Source organism: Anopheles stephensi, unplaced genomic scaffold (genome assembly GCF_013141755.1).
Source record: "Anopheles stephensi strain Indian unplaced genomic scaffold, UCI_ANSTEP_V1.0 ucontig58, whole genome shotgun sequence".
Taxonomy (NCBI): domain Eukaryota; kingdom Metazoa; phylum Arthropoda; class Insecta; order Diptera; family Culicidae; genus Anopheles; species Anopheles stephensi.
Window position 1 is genome coordinate 108163 of NW_023405425.1, and position 13627 is coordinate 121789.

The following is a 13627-nucleotide window of genomic DNA, read 5'->3' on the forward strand; positions in this document are numbered from 1 at the left end:
TCGATTGGGAATTTTCTGCAGCCACAGATTGTTTTATGTACGTCGACAATAACATCAACTGCTTTTCTCTATTTTATCAAATCTATAAATCGTTCTGCGAGCAAATATTAAACCCTCACTCACACACAAAACACCAGAAATCAACGTGTTTCATTTGCATTACTCATAAATCATTCCCGTACATATTTCCGAGTGGATTTTTGAACAATGCCGCTTAATGAATCTAAAGCATACAGAAACAAAAAAAACGGAAAAGCGGAAAACACGATTTGCAATGCTAACCCAAATCATTTACACACCTCAATGCACAAACTCAAGTGTCGTTCTGGGTAGTACCTGGCTCGGTGACTCGGTACTGCGATGCAATCAACTTCGACGTGCGGTCCACACTTTTTGCAGCCCAAAATGCCTGCTCGAGGCAAAATTGTATTCCGTCCAATCAACCGTATCGGGCTTTACAGGTCAGCACACTTTGCAGAACGCTACATAATGCACCGGGAATAATTGACTTTGGTGCTCGATCGAATGCTATTATGTGTAGTTAAGCCTCGCAGGTTCGGATGTAATCTGCGATGTTTACGGTAGAATTACTATTCGAGATGATTCAATCACGTTTGAGATCCTCCATTTGCCGATGGGGAAAACCCTAAGCTCGACCGTTACACATAGAAGCGGTGTGTAATATTTTATTTTATTATTTTATTTATTAATTATCACGGCAAGGAGCCGTATTGTCAGCACCGCATGTGCTGACGAAATACAAATGTCAAAAACAAAAAATTCACAAAGAAATTACCAAGGCATTTCCTCCCTGGTATTTAGCCTTATCCCGGGCATGCTCGGTTGTAGGTGTGTGGCGATTGCAGTGAGGAAATCCAGGTCTATTGTAGAATTTGTAGAAATGTTTAGGTCCGGGACTATTGCTGGCGGTATTGTGTTGATGGTAGTGTGGTGTGTAAACGGATCATCCTTCCGTGTATCGGATCTGGAGAGCGAAACAAAACTAAACAAAAAAAAAAAAACAGCGTTTTGGACAGCACAAACATTTGCCTCTGTATAGTGTTTCTCAAACTGCCCAGCAGTGATAGCCCAAGCTCGACCAAGCCAGCACCGAAATCAAAAGCTATCGGCGAATTCCCCTCCGTAACAGCAGGGTTTCTGCTAATAACGAGGTAGGACCCGCCGACCACCTCCGAACCCAACGCCAACAAGGCCGAACTCGCATAGTGTGTAATATTTCTTCAGTAAAAAATATTACATTGAACAGTATTTACATCTTCTTCTTCCTTGGCACTACAACCTCGAAAGGTCTTAGTCTACCATTTTCGACTTCCTTGTTTTTATCCGTAGCTGAATAGTTAGTCTTGCGTACGGGGATGTGGTCGGGATGTGATTTGATCCTCGGTCCTGCCTTGTGAAGACCTACGCTGCAATCGCCTCTGCCACTGGACCGTCCCAACTGTATGTCCAGCAAAAGTTTTTAAAACATCTTAAAATTTGCTTATAACCCGGACTTTTGTTGCATCGCCCTGTTATTGGACCTAATCATGCTGTAACTTATATACTTCCAAAACCTAGCACAGTTTTCATACACAACAGAGATACGTAAGTTCCAGTCCTGATTTCTTTAATAGGTTAAAATCAGCCTTTATGTTTCCTCTTTGTAAGAAAGCTGACATGAACAAAATTATAACCAATTACGGTATATCTATGCTATGTGCTTGTAGAAAAAACTTTAAGATCCACTATCGAAAGCCAACAAAATTATCGTTCTCATTCGTAGGCTTACTTCTGACTTTTCAGATCCCTCCTGGTCGTGAGGCCTGTACTTCGCTTTAGTGCTTAATAGAATTTTGGGGCCTTGCGCTTTCTCAAATGCCATCTTATGGCATCCGGCGTTAAATACTTGTAGGCGTTAAATCCGGCGGGGGCTAGACGAGTTCGAGTGCAGTATATCTTTAATGTCAGAATGCTCCTCAGTGACATCAACAAACCCTTTCTCCTGTTTCTTATCCCCCTGTACATCCCATCTCACGCCTTTTGCGTTCCTGTCTGATCCTCCGTTTCACACAAATGTTACAAATGTTGTATGCTGACTTTGATGCTGCCTTCAACCCTGTGGACCGTACACTACTGCTTGACAATTAGTTTGATGGCTGACAGTAAACTACTTAAGTAATAGGAGTGATATGATTAAAATCAACGCATCGTTTTCTACACCTTACATCAGCTCTTCATGGGTAGCAAAAAATACCATTCTCTGTTATTTTCTATGTTTTACAACGTCACTGCGCTTTCTAATAGCCTTTAACTGCTGTATACTGAAGAATGAAGAGCTTTATGAAAGTATCTTACTATGATCTCTAATGCCTCATAAATTCTCGCAAAAATCATTTGCCAAACTCTTGGCAAATAACATTCAATTTCTGACTTACTTACTAGATTTTTTGATACCGCATAGTTGGAAAGTCAGTCCTCACTATGGGGGAACGACCGAGATGGGATTTGAACCCTGGCCCTGCCTTGTGAAGACCGGCGCCACTTTCGCACCTCACGCCGGGCCACCCAGCCTTTTTTCCTTATTAGATCTATATTCTTCCATATCAACGTTCATTTGTTATCGAGAATTAAAAACGAAAATCATCTGCCTCAAAATGATTTTCCATTGCCATTTCGTATGGTTATATTTTTTCTCGTAGATTTGAAGCTTATCGAAATTATTTTATAATGTTTTTTTGATTCCCTTAGAACATTTCACACACACAAAAAAAAAACATTTCCATCTAAAACCACCGCAAAACCACCTGATCCATAAACCGATTTCAGTCACACTCCAACCTCGATTGTTCCCAATGGAATATATAACCTTCGGTTAGCCCCTCGCTCCCATTCTTACCAGCCATCTATTCTCCACCTTTACATCTAATTCCAGCCAACGTTACTTGCCTTAGCAAAGCACACAACCACGGCAAAGATTTGCCCCCTAAGATAACAGCAAAAACCAACATCAACCAACCACCGCCAGATCAGTTCCGGTCGCGCAGCGAAAAACATGCTACGTAAAGGATATCTTTCGCCTTCTAGGAGACTGCAGACACTGAGCAGCAGCAGCAGCAACAGCAACAGCACGGGAATTTTGCTGCACGTTTTCCTTGATGGGAAAAACTTTTTCCATCCATCCCCGGGCTCGCCGGGCTTCGCCGATGCCAACTGATACCGTCTCGTGCGTCGAAACCGCTAATCCAGCGACCCGAAGCACCTTGCCGTGCTTCTACGCCGTTCGACGGAGCTGGAAGCTCTCGGAATGTAAGAAGAAAACCCCAACGGAAAAGATTCAAAACTTATTTACAGTAAATTGCAACTTGTCGGAAGCGCTGTGACACTCTGATTAAAAGTAAATTCTACTCTTTGTTCTAGGGCATCAGCCATAACCTCCGGCAATTGTTTTCCTCGACCGACCGGTCGGTCGTAACTGCTCCCGCTCGTGGGGAGGGAAAATTTTCCTCGCCACGGATCGCGCTATTGACAACGAGAGAGAAAAACTTCCTTTGCCCGGAAGCAACTTTTTCGTTCCATCACGATAAATGGATCGGACAGGCGATCCCGAGCCCGAGCCCCGATGGCACCGATATTTAACGACAAACAACAAGTAGACAATAACAGCCGACGGTGCTGGTATTAATCAGCGAGACTTTAGCAATGACTTTATTCGCAGTTTCACTTCGAACAAGTTTCTTATTTGTTGACTCAGCGAGCCAGCGAGCCCGACACTTTCGGCGACGGAAACTGCGGAAACACGCGATTGAAAAGCACCATTCCAGATGGAAGGCTCGTAGTTTAGTCCGTAGACACGATTTATATAATTCTGAATCAATCATTACGTTACACGGAACCATTCAAATTTGGTCAACCGCGATGAGGATGAAGAGAATCGTGAAAAAAGTGTAGCCCCATTCCGTACCGCCCTATCAACGGATCGAATATTTGCATACAATTTCGTAAGGAGATTACTGAGAAAATACTACTCCCATAAAAATACAGATAATGTGCGTTTTTCCACATTTTTCCATTTACCCGTCACGCGGTTTCCAATGGGTATTGGAATGTTTTAATACGATTTCGGTTCCCTTTTTTTCGATCAAAAGCAAAACCCCCCATTTAAATCGAGAAGCTCGACACGCCTTTCGGTTAAAACGACAGCCGAGGGATGAAAGGAAAAAAGTCATAATGCTCCTGGAAAACATTTAAGCATGCTGATCGTACGCACACAGTCGATGATTTTATTTATTCATTCGTCCCTCACGTAACCAAAACCCGTACTACACCCGTACTCTCTTTGTAGATGGAATGGAATTTCGTGCCCTAGACGGGTGGCAAACTTCGAAAAAGGGAAATTCGGAAAATCAAACCCAACCCTTTATTTTGCCCAAAACCAAAGAGATCAAGAAGTTACGAAGGAAGATGGAAAACTTTCTTCCTCCGCTTGTGCAGTATGACCTGTAAGTGTAAGCAACTTTTCACAACCCAACCGGTACTTAGTTCTGTTCCGGACTCTATTTTGAAACCGTGCTACTTTTCTCATTGAGTTGCAAATCGGAGGGTAAATGCAAATTGGATCCTTTCCGCATTGCACCCCATGCTGAACCCCATTGCACGGATGCTCAAGTGAACTTGAAAGGTTGCCGGAACCTCCATTTATCCAGTGTTGCTCCGAACTGGCCTGGCTCTTTAAATGGTTTGAACCTGGTCGACATATTTTTCTTTCTCCGCTCACTTTTTTACTAACGGATGACACCCGCAGGTGATACTGTTCAACACAGCGTAACCAACGATAGGATGCTGAGGTGTTCTTCCTCCAAAGAGTCTGATGTGCATACCTACAAACATGCGTAAACTGTCCTTAAAGTACACATGTGAACTGAAAATCTGGTGAACACAACGGCTGCATTAGATACAATTTGAGTCATTGTAACAACCATCTTTGAATCCTTCCGGATATTGTGGAAGTCAAAGGCCATCCATTGGAATTTTGGAAAGAATGTGAAATAAATGTTAAGGATATTCTGTTAATCAAAAATTTGAAAACACAATTTGCGCATGTCCGTTTCTTCTTGGCTTAAGGACCTCCTAGCCCCGGACCGCGCTCGTATCAATCAAAAATCCTAATAACTCTTGCATCAACAACATTACTCCATCTCAATTTGTGCTTGCCACGCTTCCTTTGTCCAGACGGCTTAAATGGACTTTATGGGGGATGGGGCGTCCAGTGCCATTCTCATGACATGACCTGCCCACAGAAGCCTGGCGATACAAATTGTGCTTACGGAGCCAAAAATCCTTCAGAGCATTTTCCTTTCGAACGCGGCGAAGAGGGATTCGTCAGTTTTTGACAGATTCCATGTCTCTGAGGCGTGTGTGAGTTTTCTTCTCCTTTTTTGGCTTAACGACCTCTCAGCGCGTATTTGAGTACTAAGACTACAAATGTTCTATGCAGTCCTAGCTTCCTCGGTCGCGACAGGTATTTAGAGTGGAGGATTTCCTCAGGCTGTAGTATGACCGGTTGGCAGTCAGCACCCTTGTGAGTAGTTCAACATCAATGATGATATCGGTGTTGACTTGAGACCCCAGATTGGTGAAGGTTTGAGCGACTTCAAAGGTGCTGTCACCTATCTGTACATTTAAGTACATCATATATCTTCGCAGGAGACCCTCAAACAGATGATGTCATCACCGTATACCAGGATCTGGTTTGATTTATAGAAGATGAACCCCAATGTTTCCACCTCAGAGTCACAGTTAGTTAGAAGACAGGGAAGCCTATCTCCCTTGCAAAGGCCCTTGAAGGTAACAAAGGCCTCTGAGAGTTTTACATCTGGCATGTGATGTTGGTCATTGTCATTATTGCATGTCTGGTAAACTTAGCCGGAATTCTAGAAGAACTAATTGCGTCGTATAGTTTACCCTTGCTTTGCCGTCATATGCAGCTTTAAAATCAATGAACAGTGAAACTGCAGTTCCACTATCTTCTTCAAGATTTGCCGCCAAGTCGCCAATGGGACAAGTCGGTCTTGCAATATCAGTGAGAAAATCTTGTAGGCTGTATTCAATACCGTAATATCCCTGCGCGTAAAATTGCTGCGCTCTAGCCTATCTCCCTTCTTGTATATGGGATAGATGAATCCAATATTCCAAGTATAAGGCGTTGATTCACTATCCCATACCTCAGTAATAACTTGATGAACTTCCTGTTCGAGTGTCAAACTATTTTTTTCATCCAAAACTATAAAATTGTACTAAAACTCTAGCCATCCTGTACAAAAACAACTGAACAAACAAACTGTAATAATTTCTCACTTTCTCCTGCTGGGCTCCACGACTGCCTTGTTAATGTATCATACGAATAAACAAAACAAAAAAATAATGGTCATTATCTCCCTTGATGGGAGCAAATGTACTTGCTCCAGACGACCGTACACTACCACGCGCCACTCATCAACCAACGCCAACCGCCACGAATTGCTCGTTTTATGGGCGCTATTGTTTACTGCGAACAATTTGCACCGTGGACGTGGATATTCAATTTCAGCCCACTTTTAATATGTTTTTGTGTGGCAAGCTCAAACATATCATGGAACGATGTAAAGACAAAAATAAACCCAATGGCGCTACATTACTGACAGTGATCGTTTAGAGAACAGAGATGCTGATAGGATAGGTAAATGTTTCAGTATTCTGTAATTGTTGACAAGCATCTCCACTACGAAGTGAAAGGATGAATATCTAACTCATTAGTGGACTTTCCGGAAAGCTCTCAACATTGCTGTGTAATCACATTTTCAAACTCATTAATTCCAAACCCCCGCAGCAGCAGGCGGCAGTTGTCCAGTTGTTTATTTAACACTGTATTGCTCTATCGGTGCTTGCAAAAGTAAACTAAATTCAAATTCATTATTATGTCCAGCCCAACATGCACCTCACGTTCGCACACAATTGGATTATTTGTTCATCCACCGCCCAACATTCGGAGAGCTCTCAGCCTCGCAAGCGTGTGTTTCAGCACCGAGAGCATCATTAATCAATGCCGTGCGAGAACGTGTGCGAATCTCTAAACCACGCGAATCTCTTATCACCACGACTTCCACATTGCGATGCAAGACAGAGGCGGTGATATCTGTGCACGTACAATGGGCCACAACTCCCACAACCCCGCTTCGTTCGTGATGGTTTCACCCATCAGCCCAATTCGTTCGTCTTCCGCAAACACATGAAACACCATGCGCCTCCATTAGCCACGAATTACCAGGTTTCTCCATCGTTGGGCAAATTTGATTATTCTGCGCAGCAAGAAACTTTCTCCACCGAAAAAAAGGGAAACCCCAAAACTCCACTGGGACCGGGAGCTTCCTGCAGTGCTTCACTTAAGCATCACTCCTGCCAATTAATGTTCCCGGGGTTGCTGGCGAAAATTAGTTTATCTTCAAAATCAAGAAAATAACAATAATTTGCTGGACTTGCAACCATCCCCATTCATAATCGCCTCGTTGTGCGATCACCCTAGACCGGCATCTTTAACCCCGCTAAACGCTTTGGTATGCTTTGGTATGTTCCCGCGAGCCTAATGCTTGCCCATCCAACCATCCAGCCAACCAGTCAGCCGATTCTATAAATATTACAAAATTTTGCTACCTTATCCAATCGCACCAGCGCCGAATGGGCTCGTTTTCATAATTAAAAGGCCCGGTCCACCATGAAGATACGGCTCGCCTACCAACCCTTGACGGCAGATGGTACTTTACCCAGACCATTCCAGGCTTTCGAGGACACAGCGAAAAGGAACGGGGTTAGCCAAAAACCTGCGGTACACTCTGTTCCTGCGAGATAATTAATCAACTTTAGGAGTAATTACGTAAATCCTTCTGGGCGAAGCACGGCGTTCGCTAAACCTTCGCGCTACACGGACCATAACGGCTTATCGAGATCGGTTTCTTGCACAGACAAAACGGAATGTTTCGTATAAGGTTGGTTTGGAGGTAAGAGTATGACGACATAATCCTACGCATTAGATCTAAACCGTCTAAATTTGTCTGTTTGATCAATTCCACCGTAAAACTTATTGCTAATCATAGGTAATAAAATATTTGTTCACGTAGATCCGTTCATCTGCATTCTCTAATAATCATACTTACCGGTTTTATATAAAAATTCTTCTCGTGACGTAAGCTATTTCAACAATTGTTCTAAAATCATCTGATTTAAACGACACGAAAGGTTCACCTCATTGAGCTCATGTTTTACTGGCACATGCTCGTTTCTCAAGGGCCCAATCAAATCGTAATTAACGTCTATCACATGATGATGAGTGATGTGATGTACAGACATCACTGTCATCCGGACACCATATGGTTGCTCTTTTTGATAAAGGGCTGTGCACACAGTCATTTCGTTCCATATGAATCCCAGTTGATTCGATAGATGTATTGTGGCGGTTGATTGAGTCGTACGAACCAGCAACCGGACAACAAATACATTTTATCTCTCTTAAATAGTCACTCCAATCCAAAGATAATGATGTGTTAGATATCCAAGTTTTTGAAGATTTATTCAATAGGGTCTGTAGTAGGGTAAAAAGTTCTTTCACTCAATACGATCACATATCGAACCATCTAGATACTTTCTCCGTTGTAAGGACCGACTTAGGCTACGTGATATCAATAAGTTGGCAATACAGGCTTATGATAAATAAAGGAGAATGCTTTAAAGAAATATTGCAAACCCGTTTTGGAATTTTCAATCAGATAATGGAATCTTGCATAGAGTTAGGAGAAATTTGCATAGAAATACTGTAATTTTTCATTATACTGTGTGCTAAGTTTGTGATATCCGCTCATGTCACGTGATGTGATGAGCATGTACACTAACGATCCAATGACTTTTTGTTCAATCTGACAAGTTAAAAGGATTGGAACAAACACTGATCGTTGCATCCACAGCTTATTGCAATGTTTCAAATCTATAGCTGATAGTAGCAGTAAGGGAATGTTTCAAATGAATGGAAAATATTGCCAGTTCGTTGTAGAGCATAGCAATCAGATTATTATTATTATTATTATTATTATTATTATTATTATTATTATTATTATTTATTGTCCGCCAATGATGGTTTAACAATTATCTTTTACACTTAAAGGAAAAGCGAGGATGACAGTAGAATAAGGTGGCGTGGAAAGAGGCTTCACGAAGACGGACACGAAAACGAGGCAGGGGGAGATTATAGTCGAACAGGTTATAGCACTTATTGAATGTCGATAAAGCTCGAAGCAGAGGATCGTTCGAACCGTAGCGGGTGTGGCAGGATGGGATATAAAAGGGGGGGTCCATCGCAAAGGCGACGGGAAGGAGCATAAAGAGGGAGGGTAGACAGGAGGGAAGGGACATCAAGTTCATTTAACAGGAGACCTGCAATGAAGCTAGCACGGACATGGAAATGCCTATCCTCAATGGTTTCTAGCCCAAGAAGATGGCAACGGACTGGATAGGGAGGGAGAGCAAGATGATAACCGTTAAGGAAGCGCCAAACCGCTACACGAGTGAATTTGCGCTGAACACTCTCCAGTCTGGCCATCGCAGTAGAGCCTGGGGGAGACCAGACTATAGCCGCGTATTCCAAGGAGGATCGCATCCAACAGCAGTACAGGGACAGGTCTGAATGATCAGACCCAGTGATTTGTTAGACTTGCTGATAACATAATCATTGATCACACGGGAACTGAAGGACAGCGTTTCGTCGAGCCACACACCTAGATCCTTTACAGAGGATACGCGACGTATAACTGTATCACAGAGGATGTAACTAAACGAAAAACGAGAACGAGAACGAGCAAACGAGATCACACAACACTTATCGAGGGATAGGAGTTGGCCATTTTTACAACACCAAACAGAGAAGGAATTAAGTACAGATTGGAGAAGACAACAGTCAGCAGACGAGGACACAGGAAGGAAGAACTTGAAATCACCTGCTCAAAACAGAAGACCTTCGGCGGGAAGGTTGGTAATACAGTCATTAACAAATAACTTTCGTTACACTACTTTAATTACTTTACAGTAATTAACAAATGGAATATTGCAAACTTCAAATATTGAGAATCAGCAGGATATATTAAATATTTGGATAAGTATAGCTTTTTTAACTGACCAACAATTCAGTATTTTCAAACGCGAGTAAAATAATATAAAAGAGACAGTGTTTCCGCCACCGCAACTTCCTGTGAGTGCAGGGATTTTTTGTATCCTCATTAGCTTCTTTCCTGCATATCAGGCACCACGGGCCACCACAAGTAATACGATAAACTTTAAGCAATATTTATCATGGGGATTACATTCTTTTCGCCATCTATCTCCTGGACTATGGCCAGTCCCGGCGTAGTGGATAGTCCCGGCGTTGGGGATAGCCCAAGCACCGAGGCTCACCAGCTGTCGCAGCGCACCGAGCGAGCTCAAAACCAACGCAACCACTGCAGGGCACGACCAAAGGCTAGTGTTACACTTTTGTTTACGACTCCTACGTACCAAATAGGGATGGCCTACACAATGTCTGGATCTGGATTGAAGGTGGCTTGGATTTCGCTACCAAAGCAAAGGTTTGGGTTATTTGTTTTATATATGTTGGCTTTCATTTCTTGGGCTCAGAAACTGCAACTTGTTGCTCACAGGTTTGAAAATCGTGTTGAATAGTAAAAATTCATTCTTTATTTCATCTATACATAACATGATAAATAGTATAATTCACTTAAATTTAATAAAAACTTAGCTCCCAAGAAGCGATAAGTGCTTCATATTGTGCCGCTTGTCATCGTCTCGTAGACTAGACACACACAAAAACTGCCCACAACAGATGTTACACAAGCGTATAGCAGAATCCATACACTTGAGCAAACCACCATCATCAGCATATTATTCCACTCAATGAATACCTTATTGGAATCGAACGACACACTCCGTACCCGGCGTCAGCAGCTGTATGTGTGTGTGTGCAGGCACAACCACAACGAACAGCTCTCTAAAACGCTGTCAGCATTTCGTATTACAAAATCCCATCGACTTCCTCGAAATCTCTGCAGAGAATGTCGTGAGCACGTGCGTCTAGGAAGCGCCGTAAAGGATTTCACAAATTACCCATCGGCTTCGTATACCGCAGCAATTACCAGGGAATTGGGAAGAAGGTCGCTGCTGCCTTGTGGCACGACGAGCACACCCATGTCGTCTCGCGTTTGACGCATAGCTGATGAATTTCACCTTGTAAAGATTTTCCTACATAAAGTCATACAGAAGGTTCTTCCTACCTGCCGAGTACATGGACGACCCTGACGCGGTAGTATCCGGACGCCGCATCGAGCTAGCTCGGGAATTGTTGTTATTGCCAAAGTGCAACATTTTGATGGGATGCGCCGCTGGATTAATAGTCGGTGCCATTCAGTAGGTCGCCTTTTGCACGCGGTCCGAACCAGCATGCACCACTAACCACAGCAAGTCAGATCGGTCACACACCAGGTCGCACCAGAATCTCTGCTGCACCGACGAAAGTAACGATGTGCGTGAGGTTAAACAACCACGGAACGCCCCGTGTACTGTATTCACACCTCACAGAGCAACCGCAAAACTGTCAACGCTACTCCGAATTATGGTTGCCGTGCCGTGCAGGGCGAAGGGCGAAACTCCCATGTGACAAATTACACCTTAACACTCGACTCCACTATCTCACGCTGCCAGATAATCACCGAAACGGGATGGTTGGTTCCACTAGTTCCGTGACATTTCTCCCGTTTTTCCACGAAACTAATGAGCTGGAAACTGATAAACACGCACACACACGAGTATCCACACACTTATGTGTAGGATTGTGATGAAGGTGGCGCAATCGACAGGCGATTAGCTTTTACTTCCCTCGTGCGGAGTTTCTCAGACATTCGAGTGGAAAGTTCGAAGAATCACACTGCATTCACTGTTACAATTAAAAGCACCAAGACCAAGATTCGTTTACGCGCGTACGAACCACTGTATCTCTTCAAATCGCTCATCAAGCACCAGGCGCCTCCATCGACTTCACTTGCCAGACTTCCCTACACTGTTTCGCACATTTTCCTATAACTATACACAGATTACGAATCTCCCAAACAAAGTGCACCGTTCAGCTACTTCCCAAAGCGTCACGCAAAACCCGAAACACGGTTTCGAAAAGTGTCAGACATACAATATTCATGTGCGGAAAAGTCCACCTGTCCTACACGCAAAAACGACGTACCGACGTCGACTAACGCTTGTCACCCACCGACGCTCGCTTTGAAGGTGCTCGACTACCAAGCCAGTTTTCCGCCCGTGCTCATCCATTACAATCGTGGCTGGAAAAACAATCGTCTACTCCTGGCTGGTGTGTGTGTGTGTATCGCCGTGTCCGACGAGCTTTCTACAAGCAGGTTTTGCTCGGTACCCAGCTACCGGTTGCTGTACCGGGGATTCATGCTCCATGTTCATTCGACTTCGGGCAGATCCTTTTAGCCTTACTCGGGACCGTGGCACTCAACACGAAGACTCTCAGCGGCACTCGTTCAGTGCCCCACTCATATCGGGCGTTATCGGGCTGTAGCGGTATCATGGCCGAGCATCATCACCATCACTCACCGAGCGCGTAATACGCGATTGACCGAGCGTTCGAGTGAACGGCGCGAGTGATTTTATGGCCATGCTTTTCTTATTTGTTTTTAACACGCCGAGCTCGGTGGCGGGCGCGATGGCCGGGCAGGGAAGTATGCGCCGGCAGGGAAATTCCATTCCACACGCGAACGATTTCTTTATCGCAATTTTCCGACAAACACCCGTACAGTGTCGCTTACCAGCGTAACAGCAGCACGGCACGCCACAAGTGCGCACACCAGGACGAGTCGCTTTCGGAAGTAACGCAGGGCCGGAGAACAGTGTTCTGCTTTTAGTGGGACTAAATGCTTAGCAGGAGACGAACAAAAAAAATACATTGCTCCTGACAAAAGCTTTTAGAAAATTGTTGAAATAACATCAACGCTTCTCTACCGTAACACATTTTCTACTGAATAAATGGTAAAAAATCAGAAATAAAATAAAAATCACAAATATAAGTGTTATAAGACACAAGCTTCGACAGAGGAAAACAGAGTAATAAAACACAACTGATATAAAGTGAATGTTGTTGTTATTCGCATGTGAAACCCAGAAAGTAACTAACAGAAGGAAAGCAAGAACGGCATCGATATCACGCACGCATGCGTTCCTTATACGAATCGTAAGATCTGTGGTCGTGATTATTCGCCCTCTTCGCAAGAGCCTCTTAAACATCGAGATGTGGACAAGAATCTTCAAGATTTCTGTTTTTTCTCCGACTTTTCTCCGTGGATCATGTGAATCGCCCGTACGCTTATAAACCTTCCAGTGTGCAGCAACCGATACAAGTAGCTTAACTACGCAAGGATCACCGTCGGGGTGTACCAGCATCCGCTTCACTAATGTCTACACGGCTGAAAAGCCCTTCACTACTAACGCCTATGCTTTACCTTCGGATGGTACGAAGTCAGATTTACCTGGCTACAGCTTGTTGACT

At 43.7% G+C, this 13627-nt stretch overlaps 1 protein-coding gene across 2 annotated transcripts in view; it reads right to left on the bottom strand.

Annotated features, from left to right (window-relative positions):
• The window catches only part of LOC118517163 (band 7 protein AGAP004871), a 64586-nt gene that overhangs the window by 39094 nt on the left and 11865 nt on the right, over positions 1-13627 (bottom strand). Inside the window, exon 1 of one of the 2 annotated variants that reach the window (XM_036063045.1) lies at positions 11343-12467. The exons of the other annotated variant lie outside the window; for it this stretch is intronic. Coding sequence (XP_035918938.1) covers positions 11343-11472 — 130 coding nt within the window. The 5' untranslated portion in view covers positions 11473-12467. Of the gene's footprint in view, positions 1-11342; positions 12468-13627 lie in introns of those variants that run through there. 2 annotated transcript variants of the gene reach the window in all.